This window comes from Peromyscus eremicus, chromosome 17, assembly GCF_949786415.1.
Source record: "Peromyscus eremicus chromosome 17, PerEre_H2_v1, whole genome shotgun sequence".
Classification (NCBI taxonomy): Eukaryota; Metazoa; Chordata; class Mammalia; order Rodentia; family Cricetidae; genus Peromyscus; species Peromyscus eremicus.
Genome location: NC_081433.1, coordinates 59,326,406 through 59,350,146, shown reverse-complemented (window position 1 = coordinate 59,350,146; position 23,741 = coordinate 59,326,406). Strand labels below are relative to the sequence as shown.

The 23,741-nt window shown below is 53.3% G+C and overlaps 2 protein-coding genes across 3 annotated transcripts in view; one reads left to right on the top strand and one right to left on the bottom strand.

The window, feature by feature from the left end:
• Ncan (neurocan) overlaps nt 1-15,861 on the bottom strand; it is a 20,680-nt gene extending 4,819 nt beyond the window's left edge. Inside the window, exons 1-11 of the mRNA XM_059244438.1 lie at nt 15,789-15,861; nt 14,227-14,625; nt 12,712-12,886; nt 12,485-12,612; nt 11,876-12,169; nt 10,114-10,674; nt 7,823-9,067; nt 4,034-4,150; nt 2,467-2,580; nt 1,719-1,877; nt 150-232 (exon numbers count right to left, since the gene is read on the bottom strand). Of these exons, the coding sequence (XP_059100421.1) occupies nt 150-232; nt 1,719-1,877; nt 2,467-2,580; nt 4,034-4,150; nt 7,823-9,067; nt 10,114-10,674; nt 11,876-12,169; nt 12,485-12,612; nt 12,712-12,886; nt 14,227-14,625; nt 15,789-15,861 (3,348 nt within the window). The remainder of the gene's footprint in view (nt 1-149; nt 233-1,718; nt 1,878-2,466; nt 2,581-4,033; nt 4,151-7,822; nt 9,068-10,113; nt 10,675-11,875; nt 12,170-12,484; nt 12,613-12,711; nt 12,887-14,226; nt 14,626-15,788) is intronic.
• The window catches only part of Nr2c2ap (nuclear receptor 2C2 associated protein), an 18,158-nt gene continuing 6,997 nt past the window's right edge, over nt 12,581-23,741 (top strand). Inside the window, exons 1-3 of one of the 2 annotated variants that reach the window (XM_059244437.1) lie at nt 12,581-12,840; nt 15,672-15,893; nt 16,967-17,044. The gene's annotated coding sequence lies outside the window, so the exon portion shown is untranslated. Of the gene's footprint in view, nt 12,894-15,671; nt 15,894-16,966; nt 17,045-23,741 lie in introns of both variants that reach the window. The other variant, XM_059244435.1, reaches the window with a different exon arrangement.

The following is a 23,741-nucleotide window of genomic DNA, read 5'->3' as shown; positions in this document are numbered from 1 at the left end:
TCTAGGCAGGGCTCTTCTGCCAAGACACACCCCAGAGCTTCTGAGGACCTATGATGCCCACCAGTGGTTGCTTCACAGGAGGGTGAACTGGGGCCATTAGGCAGGGCCACTGGGGCTCAGCAGCCTGAAGACAGGGACCTGCCACTCACCAGTCCCGTGTTGTCTGTCCACTGGAAGTCTCTCTCCACGGTTCTGTCATTCAGGCCGATCCACGAGTTCTCATGTCCAAAGCCTGTTGGGAGGGAGGACTATGAGAGTATGCTCCTCCCCAGGGCTGAAGGAAAAGAGATGATGTCCAGGGGCCTTCTCTTTCCCAGACTAGAGGAGGCTGGAGGAGGGTAAAGTCTGAGGCTGGTGAGAATCACACGGGGAGGAGCCGGCAGGAGAGAGTGAACATAGTGGACAGCAAGGGAGGGGTGGGAAATAAGCATGGGCCTGTGAGTCAGGAGACCTGAGTGAGAGGGGCCTGGAGAGAAAAATGGGATTGGATGGGAAGGATGGGAGGGAGTTAGGCGTGGCGGTGACCACACTTAGGGGATGAATGGGACGTGGATGGAGAACAGAGAGCCCCACCCTCAGTAACATGTGGTTTCTGTGGGTCAAGTGTTCTGTGGAAGGGAAGGCCTCAACTTCCCCTAGCTCAGAGGTGGGCTATGGAGTGGTGTAGTGAGTGTGGTAGCACGAGGTGAGGAAGGCCTGGAGCCCTGCCCAATCACGTGAGGGAAGGGGAACTGGGCAGCCAGACAGGACAAATGTGGCACAGGAGAAAACAGGCACAGGCCCCGTCAGCTCCTTCTGGAAAGGCGAGGGTGGGGAACAGAGGTCACCCGGGCAGTGCTGGCTGGGGCAGGAGGGCAGCAGTGAGGAGCCCAAACCAGAAGCCAGTTCCGACCATGGATGGTCAGACAGGGTTGACACAGTGAGCCACACAATGAACAGGGACAGGGTCGGTGCCACGTGAAGAAACACTGTGACTGAAGTAATGAGTGCCACTTCCAGGTCATGCCACTCTCTGCAGAGACCCAGATGCCTCCAAGTTCCATCCCCTGGCTCTGTTTTATTTGTCAGTTCCTATAGTGTTAAAAATAGGGGTTGGGGACTTAGTTCAGTGGTAGAGCACTTGCCTAGCAAGCGCAAGGCCCTAGGTTCGGTCCTCAGCTCCGGAGAAAGGAAGAAAAAAAAATAATAATAATAAAGCTGGGTGTGGTGGCACACGCCTTTAATCTCAGCACCTGGGAGGCAGAGGCAGGTGGATCTCTGTGAGTTCGAGGCCAGCCTGGTCTACAGAGAAAGTTCCAGGACAGCCAGCCCTACACAGAGAAACTCTGTCTCAAAAAAAATATAATAATAATAATGATATGGAATAAAACAATAAAGCATGGAAGTAATCCAACCACCAGGCCACACATTACCTTCTTAGACATGTGCTTGATGGTCAAATTCCTCAGCCCCTTGTGAGTGTCACTTCCTAACGACACATTTGTCTCACTGCGTATTTCCGGACCTGACATGAGCGGGATGGGGGGTGGGGGGGGGAGGTGGGGGGTGGGGGGGTGGGGGGGGAGGTGGGGGGTGGGGAGGGTGTAACAGGCGTGCAGAGACTGTTCGGGGAGCATCAGTGAACTAACGTGGGACTCAACAGACGTGTGACGGTCAGGGAGGTGCCAGTGGGTTTCTAAGGTCTCCAGGGCTCCCCCAGCTCACCACACTGTCCCTACCATTAATGAACTTGTGCTCCTCTGGCGAGTGGACACTTGTCAGGTGGCCAGCCCGGCGCCTGCAGTCTCTCTCTGCATCCTCCCAGGCACGCCGATGGGCAAAGTACCGGTAGCAGTGACCCTGGAATTTGTGCCAGCCACGGTCACAACCTTCTGTGTCTGGGAGGTGGGACAGGAATGTGAGGTGGGCTGGTTACCTCCCAGGCTGCAACACACGTGATTGCCCAGACGTACAAGCAGTCACAACACCCAAACACAAAAAAAATAGATTAATTAAAATTTTTTAAATTAAAAAAAAAAAATAGCTTGGCGGCAGTGGCACACGCCTTTAATCCCAGCACTCGGGAGGCAGAGCCAGGAGGATCTCTGTGAGTTCGAGGCCAGCCTGGTCTACAGAGTGAGTTCCAGGACAGGCATCAAAACTACACGAGAAACCCTGTCTCAAAAAAAAAAAAAGAAAAGATAAATAAATTAAAATAAAAAAATAAATAGGGCTAGCAAGACACTTCTGTAGATGAGGGCGCTTGCCACCACGCCCAGCGAGCCGACTAGACACGATCAAAGGAGAAAGCTGAGTCCTGAAAGTTTTCCCGACCTCCACACACATGCCATGGCATGCACATGCTCCATACCATGCACATACACAGAACACATGAATTTTAAAATAAATAATAAAACTAATTTACACCCTGTGGGACTCAGCCAGACCCAGAGGAGACTTGAACGTGTGTCAGGGGCAGGGACTCACCCTTCTCACACAGGCTGCCCCCGTAGCTGGGGAGGCAGAGGCAGAGGAAGCCGTTCACCTCATCAATGCAGGTGCCTCCGTTCTCACAGGGGCTGCACAAACAGTCATCAATGTCTGGGAGACATGGATAGTTAGAGGTCAGAGGTCAGCCTCCACTCAGACCCCAGACTGCAGGTACAGATGGGTCAAGGTCCTTCTGACCACCCCCTAGGCACCCGTAGGGATGCAGGCGCCACCAGACAGACGAGTGGGACTCGGGCATCCAGGGACATGCAGCCTGAAAGTGTTTCCTTTGCACAATTGAAAGGGCCCCTGAGCTCCACTGGTAGTGTTTGTAGACAGAACCAAGCAATTCAGTTAACCTCTGTGTCACCTAACTCCACATGCACGCACACACACACACACACACACACACACACACACACACACACACGAACGCACACACACACACACACACACACACACGCGCACACACACGCATGTGTGGGAGGCTAGAGGCCAATCTTAGATGCTGTTAGTTGTCACTCTTTTGGATTTTTGAAATACAACATTAAAAAAATGTATTTATTTTGTTTTTTGTGTGTGGGTTTTTTGTTTTGTTTTGTTTGTTTGTTTGTTTTTTGGAAAGGGTCTCTCTATCTTTCTATACAGCCCTGGTTGTTCTGGAACTCTCTCTGTAGCCCAGGCTGGCCTTGAACTCACAGAGATCTACCTGCCTCTACCTCCTGAGTGCTGGGATTAAAGGTGTGCGCCACCATGCCTGGTCCTCATTTGTGTTTTTAGTTATGACTCTATAATTCCAAGTGTGGTTGTGAAGTCAAGCAGAGGATGCACAGTGATCAAGAAATTACACCATAGGGCCTGAAGAGATGGCTCAGAGGTGAAAAGCACTGGCTGCTCTTCCAGAGGACCCAAGTTCAATTCCCAGCACCCACTTGGTGGCTCACAAACATCTGTAACTCCAGTTGCCTTCTTCTGGCCTCTGCAGGCGATGCACACAAATGGTACAACAGACGTACATGCAAGCGAAACACCCATAAATACCAAATAAAAGTAAATCTTTAAAAAAGAAATGGCCGGGCGGTGGTGGCGCACGCCTTTAATCCCAGCACTCGGGAGGCAGAGCCAGGCGGATCTCTGTGAGTTCGAGGCCAGCCTGGTCTACCAAGTGAGTCCCAGGAAAGGCGCAAAGCTACACAGAGAAACCCTGTCTCGAAAAACCAAAAAAAAAATAAAAATAAAAATAAAAAAAATAAAAAATAAAAAAGAAATGACACCATCTATACTTAGTGCTGTCATCTCACATTTAGCAGTATGAGTGGCACCCACACTGATGTCCACCTAGATGAGGGGAGCCTCCCAGAGCCCTTTGCTTGCTGGGGGTCATCTGACCCCTCTGTTGTCCCCCTCCTAACCTCTAATGCTCACGGTGGGAAACGGCTCTCCTGGGCTACAGCCCCCAGGCCACAGCCCCTCAGCTGACTAGTTTGGGCTCAGCTAATTTCGATTGATTCACCTGACTCAGAGCACAGGGGGGCAGGACAGTGCTCTGGGCTGGGACACTCACCAATTTCACAGTTCTCCCCAGCATAGCCCTGATCACAGCTACAGCCGTACATGGTGCCGTTGGTGTGGCAGGTGCCCCCGTGCAGGCAAGGGTTGTTCTCACAGGGATCTGTGGGGTCTGTGGGATGGACAGGCCGCCACGTCATCTTTCATGGAATCCAGAAATTAGTCCTTGTCTGTGAAGTCCCCTCCGTTGCCTCCCCAATGAACAATGGCTCACATGCTTTGGGATAAAGACCTTACCATTTTCAAGAATTGCACCACAGCATCTATGGGATGCCCTGCTCACAGCAAAGTTCTCTCTCAGGTCATACTAGACTCACCAGCCTAGTGAGTTTACCCAGGGACCAGAAGACAAGTTTCGGCAGTTAATTCTCTTTGTCACTGTGTGGGTCTTGGGGCTTGGACTCACGTCCTCGGGCTTGGCGGCAAGCACCCTTAGCCACTGAACCCTCACTAGCCCGCCAGGTTCCTTTCGTACTTACTGATTTTGTCTCTCTCTCTGAGAGCAGTGACATTCCATATGGCAACCACATTCATTCATGCTTAAATTAATTAAAATGAGATGATGCATGCACTTCTATGAGCCACATGTCAATTTGACCACTCAGAGAATGTTGTAGAATATCAGCTTGCAAGGCTCAGGACACAGCAGGTATGCAATCACTGCTAGTTAACTGAACAATGGGGGCAGCTAGCTGTCCTGCAGTGGCTGGGACATCTGTCCCTGGGGCAGTGACACTGGGAAACAGGGGGGTCTGATCTGTGTGATGTGCCTGCTGAAGTCCCAGCCCTGTGTAAGCATGTCTGGGACAGAGGGTGACATGAAACACTTGACAGCACCAGGTTGCCCCACCACAACACCTACCCATGGCTGGCACTGACTCAGCTGAGCTGGTGTATTTTTGGCTTTATTAGCATCTGTGCTGTGGGTGTCTTGCCACCCTCCCACCACAGCCACCTTCCGCCACCCGGAGTCCTGACTGCAGACCCTCTAATTAACTTTTGTCCAGATGCTGCCACTCTCGGGGACCCACCTCCCCACAGCCTCCGCCGCCCAGGCTGCCACTGTGTGTCACATGGCCTGTACTCCGCATCTTGCAGGCTAGTGCCCAAGACAGAGGCTCCTCTTCCCCTCTCTTCCTTTCGTCCTATTTTCCTCCCCTCCTCCCTGTCTCCCTTCTTCCCCCACTCCATCTTTATACAGTCTCATGTAGGAATCCGGGCTGTCCTGGAACTCACTTCTTAGCTGAGGCTGACTTCTGACCTGTGACCCCTGCCTTTACCTCCGCAGTGCTGGGATGGTGGGCTTGTGCCAAGCCCAACTCACAACTCATAAGCTCTGGTTTTTGTTTTTCTGTCCGAGTTCCAGCTCCAGCCGCAGCTGCATGAACACACTAAGTTCTCAGATATCCCTGTGCCTCAGTCTCCCCTCACACAAGAGCTTGTCCCATGAGATGTCACAAAGTTGAACCATTCTGGCATTCTGTCTGGGAATGGGAACACATGCCCATGATCCTCACACTCAGGAGACTGAGGCAGAAGGGTTGGTGAGATCTCTAGGCCAGCCTGGGCTACAGAGTGAGATCCTGTCTAAAAAAAAAGAGGGTGGGGTGGGGTAATTCTGTGGACATGGCTCAGACCTGAGTTCAATCCCCTGCATCCACTTCAAAAAACCTGGGTGTGGCTGGGTATGGTGGCACATGCTTTTAATCCAGGCACTTGGGAGGCAGATCTCTGTGAATTAGAGGCCAGCCTTATTGATCTACAGAGCAAGTTCCAGGCCAGCAGGGCTACAGAGTGAGATCCTGTCTCAAAGTGGGAGGGGGCTGAAAAGATGGTTCAGCAGGTAAGAGCACACTGTTCTTAGGAGTTTGATTCCCAGCATGCACACAGCAGTTCACAACCATTGGTAGCTCTGATTCTAAGGGATCCCCATGGGTACTAGGCACATGTGCAGTGCACATACATGTGGGCACCCCCTCCAAAAAAAATAAGTGTGTGCCTGCAGTCCTAGCTCTGGGGAGATGTAGACAGGGGGATCCCAGGGCTTACTGACTAGACAATCTAGCTCGATTGGCAAGTTCATAGGCCAGAGAGAGACCTTGTCTTCAAACACAAGATGGAAAACTGGCATGGTTGCTCAGCAGGTGAAGATGCTTAATGCTAAGATGATGACCTGAGTTTGATTCCTGGAACCCACGTGGTGGAAGGAGGGAACCCAGTCCCAAAATTGTCCCCTGACTTTCACAAGAATGCCATGGCATGCATATATTCATGTGCATGCACACACATTAAACAACAATAATCAAAAAATAAACAAGAGGGACAGTGCCTGAGGACAGGCACCTCTGGACTGTACATGCATGTGTTTATATGTGCACCTACACACACGTGTGCACTTGCATGCACATAAAAAAAAGATAAATGAATTTTCTTTTTTTTCCTTTTTTTTTTTAAAGATTTATTTATTTATTATGTGTATAGTGTTCTGCCTACATGAATGCTTGCAGGCCAGAAGAGGGCACCAGATCTCATTACAGATGGTTGTGAGCCACCATGTGGTTGCTGGGAATTGAACTCAGGACCTCTGGAAGAACAGCCAGTGCTCTTAACCTCTGAGCCATCTCTCCAGCCCGATAAATGAATTTTAAAAAACAGGCTGGGTGTGGTGGTTTGAGTAAGAATGGCCCCCTTAGGCTCATAGATTTGAATGCTTAGTCAGCAGGGAGTGGCACTGCTTGAGAAGGATTGAGAAGGTGTGGCCTTATTGGAGATAGTGTGTCTTCACTGGGGATGGGCTTTGAGGCTGTAAAAAGCCCATGCCAGGCCCAGTTCTCTTCTCTGCTTGTGTGCCAGGATGTAGCTCTTAGCTACTGCTCCAGCACAATGCCTGCCACCATGATGATAATGGACTAAGCCTCTGAAACGAAAAGCAAGCCCCAATTAAATGTTTTCTTTTATATGAGTTGCCGTGGTCATTATGTCTCTTCACAGCAATAGGACAGTTACTAAGACACTGGACATGATGGCATACAACTAATATTCCAGCATTCAGAGAGCTAGGGCAGGAGGACTGTCACCAGTTCAAGGCTACCCTGGGTTACACAGTGGCCAAGCAGGCAGCGTTGTTGGTCACTGAGCCTGCTCCCGCCTCCCATTCTCCTCAGGGCTCCAGCCCCTGCCATCTCCATGACTAAGTCAATCCAGCCCTGGTTCCTGCCCATCCTAGATACTGCTTGAACCATGTCCTGTCCTTCCTACTCTGCCTGGGAGGCAACCAGATCCAGTTGTCTTCTACAGACATCAGAATTGTTGTAGGCCGGCCCTTGGCATCACATTGCCCTGTTCCTCAAAGTGATCTGCATATTTTGGAAACTGAACTCCCCCAAATTCAATTTCCCAGTGCCTCATGGAGCCCATACTTTGGTCAATGGCCACATTCCTTGAGTGTTAGAAGGAACGTGTTAGCCAGACAAGATGATGAATGCTTTTAATCCCAGGACTCGGGAGGCAGAGACAGGTGGAACTCTGTGCACTCAAGGCCAGCCAGGTCTACATAGCCAGTTCCATACCAGCAAGGGCTACATAGGGAGACCCTGTCCAAACAACAGCACAAAACAACACAGAAAGGCCCAATGTAACTTGCCTGCCTAACCTCTGACCTTTAGCATCATCCTTTGTTAGAAAATTCCAGCCCTCCCAGGGCATTTCCCCTGCTCAGGGAAGCCCCAGCCTCCAGTCCCCAGGTCCTGGCCACACTAGGACAGATGGAGAACCCAGAACTTACCCTCCTGCCCGCTGGCCACCTCTTCCCAGAAGTCCTCCAATCCTGGACTCCCAGCCACAACATTCAGGTCTGATTCATCCAACCCCAGGGACACAGGCATCAGGGTGCTGGGGGTGTCCCACAGCCCGGTGGGCTCCCCCGAGGAAACTGAGGTCATTTCATCCACGCTGGAGGCCAGGGATGACCATGGATGAGAAGGCAGACTGCTGTGAGGCCTTGGTGACCCCTGGGCCACCATCTGGTCCTGTGGCTCTGGGTGGTCTTGGGAGCTTGTGGAGGTCAGTGTAGGCACACCCTGAGTTCCAGCCATGGTCCCTTGGTCCATGCTTGGACTCACAGCCACATGGGTGCTAGAAATGGAACTTTTAGGTTCCGACCCCCAAGTGGCATCAGCACCTCTGGGGACCAGCTCCATGGTGGCCTTCCTAGGACCCTCGGGGGGGCCTCCTTCCAAAGCCACTGTAGGTTTTACACTCACGGTGACTCCATGGCTTCCCAATGGTGAGGACTGGGAACCAGTGTTCAGTCCTTGGCTGGGCAGTGGTAGCCAGGTGGACAGCACCTTGCCCACAGTGACCTGTCCACTGGATGTGGGACTCTCTGATATGTCCAAGACCCCAGACTCAGTCCCTAGGATGCCAGCATCAGAGGGGACAGGATTGACAGTCACATTACTGGAGTCCAAGGACACCCATGGGCCAGAGCTGGGGTGCTTGGTAGCCTGGATGGAGCTGATACCCCCAATTTCTTTAGAATCTGTAGCAGGGGATTTGTGGCTGGCTTCAACTGGGGCATCCACAGTGGTCTGAGATGGGGTTTCAAGGCCTTCTGCTCCAAGGCTGATGGGCCCGGCAGTGGTAATATCCCCATTCTGTTCTTCTGGGTGCCAGGAGGGAAGTGGAGAAGCTGGGGAGGGAGGAATGGGGGTCACACTGGGGACGAATGTGGAGTGTGGCAGGAGCCACAGTTTGGGGGCACGAAGCATTGCTACAACGGGGAAGTCTGGAGAGGTGTCTTCAGGGGACGCCTCGTGGTAGACAACACTTGGGGCCTCCGAGGGGCTGGAAGGACGAACAGGAGGCTCTGAGGGAGACCAGGGCAGGTGGCGGAGGGTTGATTTAACAATGGGGGCTTCAGCTGTCCCTGGCTTCAGGCCAGGGTCAGGGTCAGGACTTGTGACAATAGGTGAGATCAAAGACGGAGGCCACATCCAGGGCTCTGGAGGACTCCTGCTGCCATGGGAACCTGTGACATCGAAAAGAGTTCTTGTTAGCAGGGCCTGGCGGCACACACTGATGGTCCCAGCACTTGGGAGTGGAGGCAGGAGGATAAACATGTAAGGGCAGTCTGCACTACACAGAGGCACAGCCTCCAGAGACACGTTTAGCAGATGTGGCGAACAAGCCGCTCAGGAGGATCTGGGCTTCAGAGTCATCCTTGGATACATGGAAGTTAGAGGCCAGCCTGGGCTACATAAGGAGTTGTCTTAACACACCCTCCCCAGCAAACAAACAATAAAAGCTAAGTGTGTCAGCACACACCTGTCATCTCAGTGCTTAGGAGACCAAGGCAGGAGGATTGCTTTGAGTTCCAGGCCACCCTTGGGTACAGGGTGATACTCTGCCTCAAAACACAAAACTCAGGGTTGGATGATGGATCCAGAGGGTAACGTGTTTGCTATGAAGACTTGAGTTCGGATCCACAGCACTCCCATAAAAACTGGCCACAGCAGCCCAGGTCTTTAACTCCAGTTCAGGGGAAGGGGGAGGGGAGGGGAGCCAAGAGGGATCCCAGGTCTAGTGAGAGACCTGCCTAAGGTGGAGGGCCATAAAGGGAGACACTTGAAGTCAGTCGACCTTTGGTCTCCACTAGCTAGTGTGCATGCACACACACACACACACACACACACACACACACACACACACACACACACGCTCATATACCACACACACACACTCACATACCACACACATACACACTCACATACCACATACACACTCACATACCACACACACACACACTCACATACCACATACACACTCACATACCACAACACACTCATACACACTACACACACACATACCACACACAGCACACACACACATACCACACACACTCCATACAAACACACTCACATAAACCTCACATACACACACTTACACACCACACACACTCATATAAACACACGCACACACAACAAAATGGGTATTTGGAGGCAGGACTATGGCAGGTTGGGGGTGCTGGAACAATGTGAGTCTTACCAACCCTTCCTTTCTCCCCAGGTCACTCACCTGTCCCTGGCATGTCCACTTCATTGGTCAGAATGGCCCAGGGACTGTGACTGCGGCTCTGGTCACTCTCCGAGGCCTCTGTGGTTGCGGAAGGCCCCAGGAAGTCAGCAGTAACTTCCAGAGTCGGAGGCTGGGCACTGGCCTCTGCTGTCCCAAGCAGCTGGCCCTCTGTGCCCTGTTGCTGGAAGTGTCGACCATTTAACCCTTTGAAGCGGCCCCTCCTCGCCATGGGGGTGGAGGCTACCTGTGTGCCCGAGGGTGTTGTCTCTACCATGTCCACTCGCATGCTGCTGGGGCTGGGGACACCTGTAAGCACCCATGAAGCCAGTGTGGGACCGCCTGGGGTAGAGCCAAGGGTCTTCTGAGGCTCTTGTGTCCATGTCGAGTCCAGGGGTTCATCTTCTCCACTGGACATGAGAGGTTCCTGGAACTCAGGTGCTGCCTCCTCCCTCAGGCTGGGCTCTAGTTCTTGGGCTGGGGGTCCCTCTGCTGACACAATCTCCCCATCATCTCCAGAAGAGGGGGTCTCCGGGTCTCTGTGTTGTGGTGTAAGGTGATGAGCTATAGAAAAAGCAGCAGTGGTTGAGGTGGCCCAGGCATAGCCAGGAAGGTAAAGTGGTGTGAAGCCCCACCCAGGGCAGGATTTCTAGGGTTAAGGCATCTCAGGGAAATAGAGCCCAAGGGGAGAATGCAACTTCTCCAGAGCCCCACCCACTAGTGCGGTATCTTCTTGTCTGTCTGCAGCCCAAGCTAACCTGGAAAATCAATATATAGCCCAGGCTTACTTCAAGCTCACAGAGATCCTCCTGCCTCAGCCTTCCAAATGCTAGCTGATACAACAGTGGCCCAGCAGTGGCCACATCAAAGGAAAGACCCATCTGAGGAGGAGGGACTCTCCCCAGAGGGTATGCTTGTCACAGGGTTTCCATGGAGACATGGGCATGGGAATGATTTTATTATTTTGTTTCTGGCTTTTTGAGACAGGATCTCATGTAGCCCAGACTTGCCCTGAACTGATTAGGTAGCCCAAGATGATCTTAACATTTTTGATTCTTTTGCCTCTTTGTCCCAGGCCCTCAGGTGCACACTTGGCTTTATCTGGTGATGGGGACGGGACTCAGGGCTTTGTGCTTGCAAGGGAGGTGCTCAGCCAGCTGAACCACAGCCACAGCCAAGAACAGTATAAAGGAATGCTTCTGGACCCTGCACTGGAGGCAGAAGCAGGTGCATCCCTGTGAGTTCAAGACCAGCATGGTCTACATAGAGTTCCAGGCCAGTCAGAGCTGCACACTGAGACCCTGTCTCAAGAGAAACAAGTAAATGAAAACTGGTAGGAATGTGGCCTTCACTAGCCTGTATCCAGAAGCATGTCCACAGAAGACTCAGCCATGGAGCATGCCCATCATCAATGGTCCTGGTAGGGTTATGGGATGTGGCCTTCACCTACCCCTGATGGGCTCAAGGGAATATAACTAATGGCATGTGGTTTGTTCCACCCAATGCAGATGATGGGACACGCTCATGGAGGCGTGGCCATAACCAAGCTTTCCTGGTGGGTCTGTGGTCCCAAGGGAACACATCCGCTGCAGGGATTGGCTCGGGTGTATGCGGTCAGGCGGGGACACCACCTGGGGGCATGGCTTAGTCAGACACTCCCAACTGGGGACGGTCTGGATGACACACACCCGCGAGGGGTGGCCCCAGACAATGGCTGTGGTGGATGTGGCCTGCAGCACCCCCCGGGGGCATATCATAAACGCACCTCGGAAGCAGTAGGCGTCGAAACGTGCTCCAGGCGCAGGGAAGCCGGTGCGGTTGGCAAAGCGGTATACCGTGCGCACACCCGGGGCGGGACCCCCACAACGCCGTCGCGGCGTCTGGATTGGGTAGCGCACGCTGCCATCTGCCAGCCAGCCCGGGTCGCACTGGTCCAGGCCTTCGTGCCAGGCCAGGTGCAACTGCCCCACCGAGGCTAGCGCCGCACCCTGCCGCTGACACTGTGCCCGCGCGCCTGCCAGAGTCAGTCGGCGGGCGGGGCCCACGTAGAAGACCTCGCCTGGGAGAGGGACAGGGTGGAGGTCAGGAAGGGGGTGGAAAAGGAGGGAAGCTCGGAACTGAGGATGGGAAGCTCAAGGGACGGGTGGCCCAGGTCCTGGCTCCAGCTTTGGAGAGCTTTGAGGGGACTTAGAGAGACTCGGGGGCTGAAAGAACACCTGACACTCAGGGAGGCGTGGCTCGGGTTCCAAGTGCAGCTTTGGAGGGCACTGAGACTTCGGAGAGATTCGTGTGGGCTTAGGGAAGTATGAGGACTGGGAAAGCACCTGACACTCAAGGACAGGTGGCCACGGGGTCCCAGCCGCGCTCGCCTTACCCCCTAGCTCGCGGGCAAAGCAATAGACATCGTAGAGTTCCTGCGGGTCGCGTCTCCCATAGCTCCGAACCCCAGGCAGACTGCTGCGGTCACCGTAGCAACCAGGACGCGACTGGGTGATCGGATACCTGACGGTGGGAGGGGAGTGGCTGGCTATCAGACCCGTGCTCCGGGAGCCCCTTTCTCCAGGAGCGGACCCGTCCCAAGCCTCCCGCGCACCCCCTCACCGAACCGTGCGGTCTGAGAGCCAGCCGGCGTCGCAGTTGTCAAAGCCGTCTTCGAAGGCAGCCTGCAGGTGCCGCGGGGCGGCGATGGTGGCTGAGCTCAGGCGGCAGGCCTCCTGGGCTTCAGCGAAGGTCAGTGCGTAGCGATCCCGGGCCGCCCGGTAGTGGAACACGACGCCTGTGGGGTAAGAGCCGGGAGGCCGGAGAGGGGCTTATGGTGGAATCTAAAGAGAATAGACCTCCCTCGAGCAGACTTTTTAAAAGTTGGTCTTGCTGGGCCGTGGTGGCGCAGGCCTTTAATCCCAGCACTCAAGGAGCAGAGGCAGGCGGATCTCTGAGTTCAAGGCCAGCCTAGAAAACAGAGTGGGTTCCACGATAGCCAGGGCTACATAGTGAGACTGAGTCTCAAAACGAACAATGAAACACACACACACGCGCACACACACACACACACACACACACACACACACACACACACAAAGACATTGTCTCATGTAGCCCAGGCTGACTTGAGACTCACAAAGCTTCACCCACCTCTACTTGTGAGTTCACCCCCACACCCAGATGGGTTTTTCTTAATCTGTTGGGAAAACAGAGACTGCCCTAGAATGGAGCAGAGGAGCAGTGTCTCCCCAATGCACGTGTTAACTGACGTTTTAAAGATAGGCTCACTTAACCTTTTTAAAGAGATTCCTATTTGGGGGCTAGAGAGATGGTTCCGAAGTTGAGTATTTTTGCTCTTCCCGAGAACTCAGGTTCTATTCCCAGCACCCACATGGTGGCTCACAACCATCTATAACTCCAGTTCCATGGGATCCAGTGCCCTCTTCTGCTCTCTGTGGCACCAGGGCCACACCTGGTGCACAATATACATGCAAAGCATCCAAGCACATAAAACAAAAAAGTGAATTTTTTTTTTTTTTTGAAACAGGGTTTCTCTGTGTAGCCCTGGCTGTCTTGGAACTCACTCTGTAGCCCAGGCTGGCCTTGAACTCACAGAGATCTGCCTGGCTCTGCCTCTCGAGTGATGGAATTAAAGGTCACAGGCGACTTGAAAGGTGAACCCATGTCTGGGCCTCAGGCTTGCTCCTCCCCTCCAGTCTAACTTCCCCTTCCACGCTCAGCCCCTCTCATTCCATCCTAGCCCCCTCCCTTCAATCCTACAATGCCCCTTCTTCCTCAGGCCCTCCCCTCTGTTAGCTCCATCCCTACTATTTTAGCCCCTCTTCTATCCTTGGCTCCCTCCCTGCTATCTCCTCACCCCTGCACACTAGCTCCTCCCCTTCCATCCTTGCTTCCTCTTCCTTTATCTTTGTTCTCTCCCCCTTCACCCTTGCACCCCCTTCTGTCCTGGGCACCTCATCTCCATCCTCAGACCCTCTCTTTCCAGCTTCCTCTTCCTTCCTTTGCCTCTCCTCCCAGGATTCCTGGGCCCTCCTCCCAGCCTCAACCCTTCCCCTTCATCCTAGGCCCCACCCCTTTCATCTCTGACCTGGCCATTACCTGCTGCCAACTCACCTGTCACCTCCAGGGTCACCAGGTCCTGCTCATCCTCGATACCCCTCACCACTTGGCAGCGATACAGCCCAGAGTCACTGGCCCGAAGTGGCCCCAAGAGAAGCGTAGCATTGGTTCTGTGCCGGGGATAAGCGGGCAGTGACACCCGCCCCTGCCAGCCCTTGGCCACACGCACCACATTGTCCTTGGCCACCAAGATGGGCAAATCCTGTCGCTGGCCTGATGCAGTGCGAACCTTGGTCCACTTGATTCGAGGAATGTCTCGAAGGGTGCCTAGCAATGGCTGCCAGGAAAAGAGGCAGGGCAGGGCCACCAGCTCCGCCAGGGCAGCGCGGATGGGTCCCGACCCCGACTTCAGCATGTGAAGGCCCTTTTCCGTGGTGATGGTGTCCTGTGTGTCTGGGATGGAAAGAGGACCCGAATCAGAGGCAGGGGTCAGCAGGACACTAGATGTCTTGTTTTAGCGGATTGTTTTCTCTTTTTCTTTCACTAACTCTTTGTTTTGTTTTTTGAGACAGTGTCTGACTATGTAGACCTGGAACTCAGCACATAGACCAGGCTGGCTCACACTCCGAGATTCTCCTGCCTCTGCCTCCCTAGTGTGGGATTAAAGGTGTGCACTACACTCAGCTACACTAACACTTTACAGAGAGATGGAGGCCAGAGAGGCCAGGCTGTCCACACAGTGTCACAGTGCAAAAAGGGACTGCTGGGCCAGACCACTCATGGTTCTGTCTCTCTCGGCAGCATTCCAAAGGCTGCTTAGATGGGCGAACTATGGCTGTCATTATCTCTGGCTTGCTGTGTGGCCCTGGGGAAATCCCTTTCCTTCTCTAAGCCTCAGAAGTTAAGCCAGAGGCAGACACTGGCAGTTGTGTTTGTTTCTTTCCTTTTTCCTTCTGGTTTCAGACAGGGTCAGCTGTAGCCCAGGTTGTCCTCAAACTTGCTATGTAGCCCAGGATGACCTTGCACTTCTCATCCTCCTGTTCTATTGGCCAAATGCTTGGGATTACAGAGGTGTGCCAGTATGTCGGGTGAGTGAAGTCAAGTCATTGAATACCCACAACCATCCGCGGTGGAAAAGGCTTGTCTTCTTTTAGGGACATTAGGAACCTGAAGATCAGAGAAACAAATACTCTTGCCTATGGCCACAGAGAAACTCAGTAAGGGATTCATAAAGTCTGGAATTGACCACCATTGGGGAGATTCCAGGGGCGGCACAGAGATCTTCCTTCCCTTCCCGCCCGTGGCAGACATCAGTAGCCAAGCCCCGGGCTGCTGGCTCTCTCCCCCAACCTTTCTTTTTCAGATCATTTCAGCAAAAGACAGTGAGAGGCGGGAACCTCCAGCCTCTGCTGGTTATGACTAAAAATAACCTCTCAGGTACCTTGTTTCCCTTTGACTGTTCAAAGACTGGTTCCAGCTATTCTTGTTTTATTTTGCAGACCCAGCTAGAGGACCAGCAGGAGAAGGCTCTGGAATGAAAAGGCCTCATCCCATCCCGCTGACCCATGGTTGACAGCAGACAGGATCCCACCCCCAGCCCCGTAGGCCCCACTCACCCTGATCCCCAGCCACCAGGAGCAGCAGCCTCAGCACCAGGAGGCCTGAGGCCCAGACAGATGTGGCCCCCATACTGGAGCTAGGAGCAAAGGAGAGGGAGGCAGGTGAGTCATGGCACAGACCCCTCCCCCAACCCCGAACATGGAGGAACCAGAACTCAGAAAGGCCAGCATGTCAGTGAAGGTCACAGAGCAAGGAAAGCAGGGGCCATGCAGGATTTGAACCCAGAGCATCTCACTTCAGAATCCAAGCAGTGAGGCAGAGTGCAGCTTAGTGGTGGGACACCTGCTGAGCTCGCGGGCCTGGGTTCTGGCCCAGCACCCTCCAGGCTTACACAGCCTTGGGTTCTCTTCCCAGTCCTTGCCACACTCCTGTGGGGACCCCACTTCTAGCCCCTGACCCTGAGTCCTGCATATCACTCCATGCTGGGATTGGTGGCTCACACAATCTCACATCTCAGCCCTGGAGGGTGCAGACAGAATCTGCACAGGTTTAGGCCAGCGCGATCTGCACAGCAAGTCCTATGACTCTGCCTCTTCCTTGCTGTGTGACTTTAGCAAGGAGCTTGGCTTCTTTCTGCCTTCCTTTCCCTATGGTTCAGATGAGGATAACAGCTGGCTGCAGGGATGGATGAGTCAACTCATACACAATGTTTCCAGCAACTCTCTTGAAGGAGAACATCTTAGCTGTGGCTAATATTATCATTAAACTCCACACTGCCAAGTCTGAAATCCTGCTTTTCAAGCGAGCTTCCACCACTAGATTGGGAGCTCCTAAGGGAAGCAGTGGGTCCTTATCCTTTTGGGGGCCCCAGGCCCTTCCCCAGCCCAGTCCTCACAGCTGACTGTTTACAACCCACAGAAGCAGCTTCCTCTGCCCTGGGGCCATCCTCTCCAGAGGGACTGTGTCCCATCCGGTATATGGTAGGCAATTATTAAATGCCTGTGAGTGACTTCTACCTCAGGTGCCTAAAATAAATCCATTCCCCAGAGATTATTCAACAAAACTTTGGCCTTCTCTCAACTCAGGCCCCTCACAGGGGACTGGAGAGGGTAAGTCACAGGGCCACTTGCAAACCCGCTCTTCAGCCTATCAAAGAAGAGCAGGCCCTTGTGGGTGGGGTCTCCAGAGTCCTTGAAGAGCTCAACTTCCTTCTGCTCTCCTCCCTGTTCTCCAGGCACTAGCCGATATGCCTGCCGTGGACCTGTCCTTGGTGCTGAACCCTGAGCCTGGCCTGCCTGAGCACCCAGAGAAGGTGAGCTGTTGGTTTTGGAGTGCGCAGCGGAGCACGGGCTACCAACTTGCAATGTCTACAACCTCTAACTTCAACCTAGGCCATCCCCATTCTTCCCCTGGAACCCTAAGCCAATGTGAAGTACACTAATGGCTGAGATCACCCCATCAGGATTTTAGGAGAGTTCAAGGCCAGAAAATGTGTGTTCTCTCATTCTCTCTCTTTTTCTCCCCAGCCTTCTCCACACAATTGAGTTCACATGGGTGTGGTGGCCAAAGACTGTCATCCCAGCACTTGGAAGGATTTGAGGCTACCCTGAATTTCATTTTGAATTTAAAGTCAACCTGACTACATGAGAACCAGTCTCAAAAAAAAAAAAAGAATCCATCTGGGTGTGGTGGCGCATGCCTTTAATCTCAACACTCAGGAGACAAAGGCAGGTGGATCTCTGAGTTCGAGGCCAGCCCAGTCTACAGAGTGAGTTTCAGGATAGCCAAGGCTACACAGAGAAACCCTGTCTCAAAAACAACCCCCAAAAGAATCCATGTCACATTCTACCTACTGAACCTCCATGCGACTCTGCACCAGGGGTCTTATTCCCCCATACCTCAGTTTCCCCACCTGTAAAATAAGCCTCATCCAGTCTAAACCCTCTGAAGTTATCTCGAAAGAGTGGGCTAAGACTTGTAAAAATACATCAAATTTAAGAACAGCTCTTTGTACACAAAACCTTGGGAACACCCTAAAAATACCCCAAGGTAGCCCAACACAGTGACAGACACAATGTCAGCCTCATGCTCCTCCTTAACACCTTCTCTCTCCCTTCCCCTCACACCCTCACACACCCACAATCTTCTCTTAAAATACTTCCTCCCCTGGGCCGCCAGAGGTAAGTGGCAGCATTTGGGCTGAGGTCTGGGCCCACCCCCTCATGAATGATGCATTAGCCTCATGTATATGCAAGCAGGGGCCTGCAGGGGAAAGGGGAGACACATTCAAGTGTATGTGTGCATGCATGTGTGTGCGTGTTCGTGTGTGTGTGTGTGTGTGTGTGTGTGTGTGTGTGTGTCCCATTCCCACCCACTCTGTCTCTTGTCTCTCCACCGAGTTGGAGCTGGGCACTTACCATCTAGTGTCACTGGGTGTGTGACTGCATCTGTGGTGCTGTGTCTGGGCAAGGGTATACCTGTCTGCACCCTATGGTGTGGGGACATCAGTTACATGAGCTTCAGGAGGATTTCTGGTCCTGGGCAAAGGCCACACACATTCACACACACGCACTTGCAGACACTGTGGATTCCTGGCCTGAGACTCACACTGGATTTGTATGCACAGGCATGAACATGGAATACTGTGTAGGAAAAGAGAAGCCAAGCTGGAGATCCCACCCCTCCCACTGTGACTCCTCAGCCTTGCACCCCCATGCTCTGGGTCACCTGTTCCTATTCACAAAACACACCCCAGACATACACCCCAGGAGAGACACACACGCGACTTCCAGGGACACTAACAAAGAGAACCCATGCAGGCGCTCACTGGGTAGGCTGTGCGGCCTCTACACAAAGACACCCACAGTCTGGAGCCCTCTGCTGAAGCCCCCAATGATCAACCACCAGGTCTGGCTCCTCCCACAGGCTGTCACACCAGCCCTGAGTACAGACTGGGATGCATGTGGCCTTGGTGTCCGATGCATGGCCACTGGTAATGTGGTCCCCGTCACAGTTTTGAAACAAAAGACACTAACTGCAGTTGTATCAGCCACAGGAGACCCCAGGTCCCCTGATAATGCCTCTCCTCGTGGCAGGTTGACACACAAAGACCCCCACAAAAGGGGTGAGAACATTCCCTATTTCCCTGTGGGGATGTTCAGGGGCCACTGAGACTGCCAGGATCTGGGGTGGCACAGTGCATGCATTCATCCCATCCCAACATGCCCAGCTTGGGACATCGCCCACCTTGGCCTGCCTCAGCCTGGCTTCATCCCAGACACTTAGAATGAACAAAGCCACACTGTGGTATATCGATGGGGGTCACTCGAATACCTCATGGCCAGGTCCCCTCCCTCCCAGCACCTAGACCCAAACAGTTTAAAAAATGCACCATAGAGACAGACTGGGGGTGAAACGCCGGTGTGGAGGGCTGAGATGATGTGGAGATGTGCAACATCTGGGGGTTCCCTGTCTCCCCGCAGGGTCCATCCAGGTCCTGGACACCCATATTGGGGTAGATCAGAACCCACACCCAGCATTAGCATGCTCGCTGGAAAAAGGGACTGTACCCCAACTCCACATCTGTTAGAAAAACAGGGAGCCCCCTTAGGATGGGGCAGCCTGAGCCCAGGATGCAGCTAGATGACAGAGACCTGTCTGGCTTCCCTTCCCAGAGACCTAGGCTCATCTGCAGACACTCTTGAATTGGGGCTCCCGCCCCACCGCAGCCCTCCATTCACTTGTAAATTGGAGGTCCCCACTTCAAATTCCCGCGGTGTCTCAGCTAAAACACCGGGGTACCCAGTCCCAAGATTCCCTGGGTTATGTCCAGGATGCCCTTGTCTTTCTTCCAAACTCGGGGTGCCCCTCCCCTAGCCCTAGCTCCCGGCGCCTCCTGCTTGATCCAGAGAACTATCCGCGGCCAGGGACCCTCCCCACCGGGAAGGGGAAACCTTTTCATTCAAGACTCCCTTCCGTTCCCAACACCCCTACGACCGCCCCTCATGTGCTTGGCCCCCCAAACTGATCCCCTCCCCCACCTCCCCCTGCCCAGCCCCATCCGGGAGGGGGGCTTCGCCTTCATCCTGGTCAGTCCTCCCCAAGTCCGAAACCCTGTTGCCCCCCTCTCTGCGGGCCCCCCACACCTGGCTCCTTAGCGCGGACACATCCCCACGGCCCCGGCACAAAGGACGCGCGGCCGGCCCCGGTGCTTCTCCAGCCCCTGCGCCGGGTGCTCAGCAAGCCAGGCTCAGCCTCCTTGCTTATAAGGGACCACGGGGATGCTGTGCGCATGCGCAGCCCAGGCCCCCAGCTGCGCTGGGCGGGGCGGGGGTGGGTAGGATGGGGGTGGGGGGTGGGGGGAAAGGGGGTGGGGGTGGGGGCCGGCCTGAGATTCCTTTCACGTCTCTCTCTGACACAGCCCAGGGCCAGGCTTCGCCAGACTCCGCCCCACTTCCTGTTGCCCCCTTAGGAACCCCACTAAATGCCCCCCATGCCTCCTGAGGCCACCTGCTCCAATTTACAGGTGGGGAAATAGCCTCAGGGAGGAGAGTGTTTGCTAAGGCCGCGCAGATGGAAAGGGGAGAGCAGAGATTCGAACCCGACTGTCCGAGGCTCCGAGGACGGCTCCTAGAAGGAGTTTTTGCTGCCAAACCTGAGGCCTGAATTCGATCCTTGGGACCTGCAGGGTGGAAGAAGTGACTGCAGTCTCTGACCTGCACCCACACAGGGGAATCGGGGCAGGGACAGTGAAGTGCAGAACTGCTCCAGCACCCCACTCACTCGCTCACTCGCTCACTCACCATCCCTCACTCACCATCACTCGCTCATCATCACTCACCATCACTCACTCACCATCACTCACTCACCATCACTCACTCACTCATTTGCTCACTCACCATCACTCGCTCATCATCACTCACCATCCCTCACTCACCATCACTCGCTCATCATCACTCACCATCACTCACTCACCATCACTCACTCACCATCACTCACTCACTCATTTGCTCACTCACCATCACTCACTCACTCACCATCACTCACTCACCATCACTCGCTCACTCACTTGCTCACTCACCATCATTCACTCACTCACCATCACTCACTCACCATCACTCACTCACCATCACTCACTCACTCACCATCACTCACTCACTCACTTGCTCACTCACCATCATTCACTCACTCACCACTCACCATCACTCACTCACTATCACTCACTCACCATCACTCACTCACCATCACTCACTCACTCACTTGCTCACTCACCATCACTCACTCACTCACCCATCACTCCCCCATCCCTCATTCACCATCACTCACTCACCATCACTCACCCATCACTCCCCCATCCCTCACTCACCATCACTCACTCACTTGCTCATTCACCATCACTCACTCACTTGCTCACGCACCATCACTCACTCATTTGGTTCTATCGTTTTAAGGGTGCACACCAGGGCCATGTGTTTAGGATACTCCTACTTTGGGCAGGAGCATTTGTGCAGCCTTGACTGGAACCCTTGATTTTAGGGGCTGGGGATGTGCCTCAGCTGGTAGGTAGGATGCTTGCTTAGCATGCAGGAAACCTTGGGTTGGATCCGCAGCATCTCATAACCCAGGCATGGCATGTCGGTGCACACCTGTACTTAGCACTTAGGAGTTCCAGGTTCATCCCCAGTTACATACCAGATGGAGATCAGTCTGGGCTACAGAAGACAGGGCTGGGCCTGAGAGAGGGGGAGCCTCAGGATGGCTCAGTGGGGGACGTGCTTGCTTCACAAGCCCCTGAGTCCCCTGGGACCCATGTAGAAGTCATGTGCAGTGTCATTGTGTCATTCCTATAACCCCAGTGCAGAGGACAGAGCCAGGTGGAGCCCTGTGTCTGTCTGTCTGTCTCCTTCTCTCTCTTTTTGTTTAGGACAGGATTTCTCTGTGTAGCCCTGATTGGCCTGGAACTCACTCTGTAGACCAGGCTGGCCTCAAACTCAGAGTTCAGCCTGCCTCTGCCTCCAAAGGCGCGTTCCTCCACTGCCCAGTCCGGAGTCCTATGTCCAGCTGGTCTAGCCAAAACGATGAGCGTGTCTCAAAAACAAGTGAATGGATAAACAAAGAAATTGGAGAGAAATAGAGCGAGACATTCCATGTCAACCTGTGACCTCCACACTCACATGTACAGGGGTACACCCCTGAGCGCGCGCACACACACACACACACACACACACACACACACAGGTATTTGCTCTGCCCCACAGATTGTAGATCTCACTCAGACAAGGTGGCACACACCAGTGATACCAGCACTCAACAGGTTGAGGCAGGGGATCCTGATTCCACAGTTATCCTGGACTACAGAACTGCCTCTCCAAAGGAACCAGAATAAATCTAGATCTCCACAGTGGAATGTTATGTAGCCATGAAAAATTCTGCACACAACTGGGATAAACCTGGAATGAAGAGACTGCATTGTCAGGGACAGGCAGGCACTAAAGGCTGCATCATGTTTGGTCCCAGGACAGTCCAGCCCACGGAAACAGGAAACATATCAGGGCTGTGAATGACTGCTTGTGGGAAAGGGGTTTTCTCTCAAGGAGTGAAAATTGTGAGCTCGAGAAGAGACAGCTATCTTTAAATAATATAAACATCCTTAAACCCACCTCGCTGCGGGATTACTAATCCACTGACCTCAGGGCTTGGTTTGTTTGCTTGCTGTGGATTGCTTGATTTGAGACGGCTCGCCCTGTAATCCTGGCTGGTATGAACTGGCAAGGATGTAGCCTAGGCTAGACTTGAACTTCAAATGACCCTCCTGTCTCTGCTTCCAGAACAATGGGTACAATGTTACCAACATACCCAGCCTTGTTATTGTTTTGTTGTTGTTCACAGATTTACTTCTATTTACCTTGAAGGGTGTGTCTCTGCGTGTGAACACCTAACGAGGTCAGAAGGAATCAGAGCCCCAGAAGCTGGCAGGATAAACAGTTTTGACCTGCTGTACAAGGGCACTGGGAACCAGACTTGAGTCCTCTGCAAGAGCAGCAAATGGTCTTAACTGCTTATGTCTCAGCACCTGCCACATCCTTTAAAAAAACAATGCAGGATCTCATATATTCCAGCCTGGAACTTGCTATGTAACGAGACTGGCCTCTAACTCCTATGTATCCAAAGATGACTTTGAATTCCTGGTCCTCTGGCTTCACCTCCCAAATGCTGGGATTGCCCGTGCATGCTCCACCATGCCTGGGGTATGTGGTGCTGGGGATGGAACCTGGGGCTTGTGCATGCTAGGCAAGCACTCTATCCACAGAGCCCTGATCCCAGCCCTACACACACACACACACACACACACACACACACACACACACACACACACGGTTTTTTTTTTTTTTTTTGGGGGGGGTGTTTCGAGACAGTTTCTTTTTGTTGTTGTTGTTGTTGTTTTTTCAAGACAGGGTTTTTCTGTGTAGCCCTGGCTGTCCTGGAACTCACTCTGTACAGGCTGGCCTTGAACTCATAGATCTGCCTGTCTCTGCCTCCTGAGTGCTGGATTAAAGGCGTGTGCCACCACCACCCAGCAAAAAGTTCTTTTAAAATAATGAAATAAAATTAAAACAGGGGACAATTTTGGACTAAGATGGTGACCCAGAAGGTAAAGGCACCGAGCCTGACGACCTGAGTCCTGCAGGTTGTCCTCTGACCTCCACATTCACACCATGGCACACGTGCACCCCCTCCAATAAATAACAATATTGCCTAACCAATGAACATGGCCCTGGGTACAGTATGTGCTTTGCACGCACTGTGATGTGGTCAGTCCCCACTGGAGACCCCTCCACACTGGTCTGGTAGCTGTAACAAAATCCTCAGAAAACTAACGTAAAGACAGCATATTCAGAAGGGGGACCTTCCCACCCAGTCAACTAATCTAGATAGTCCCACATGTCCAAAAGTTTGTTTCCAGGGCTGGAGAGTTGGCTCAGCCGTTAAGAGCACAGGCTGCTCTTCAG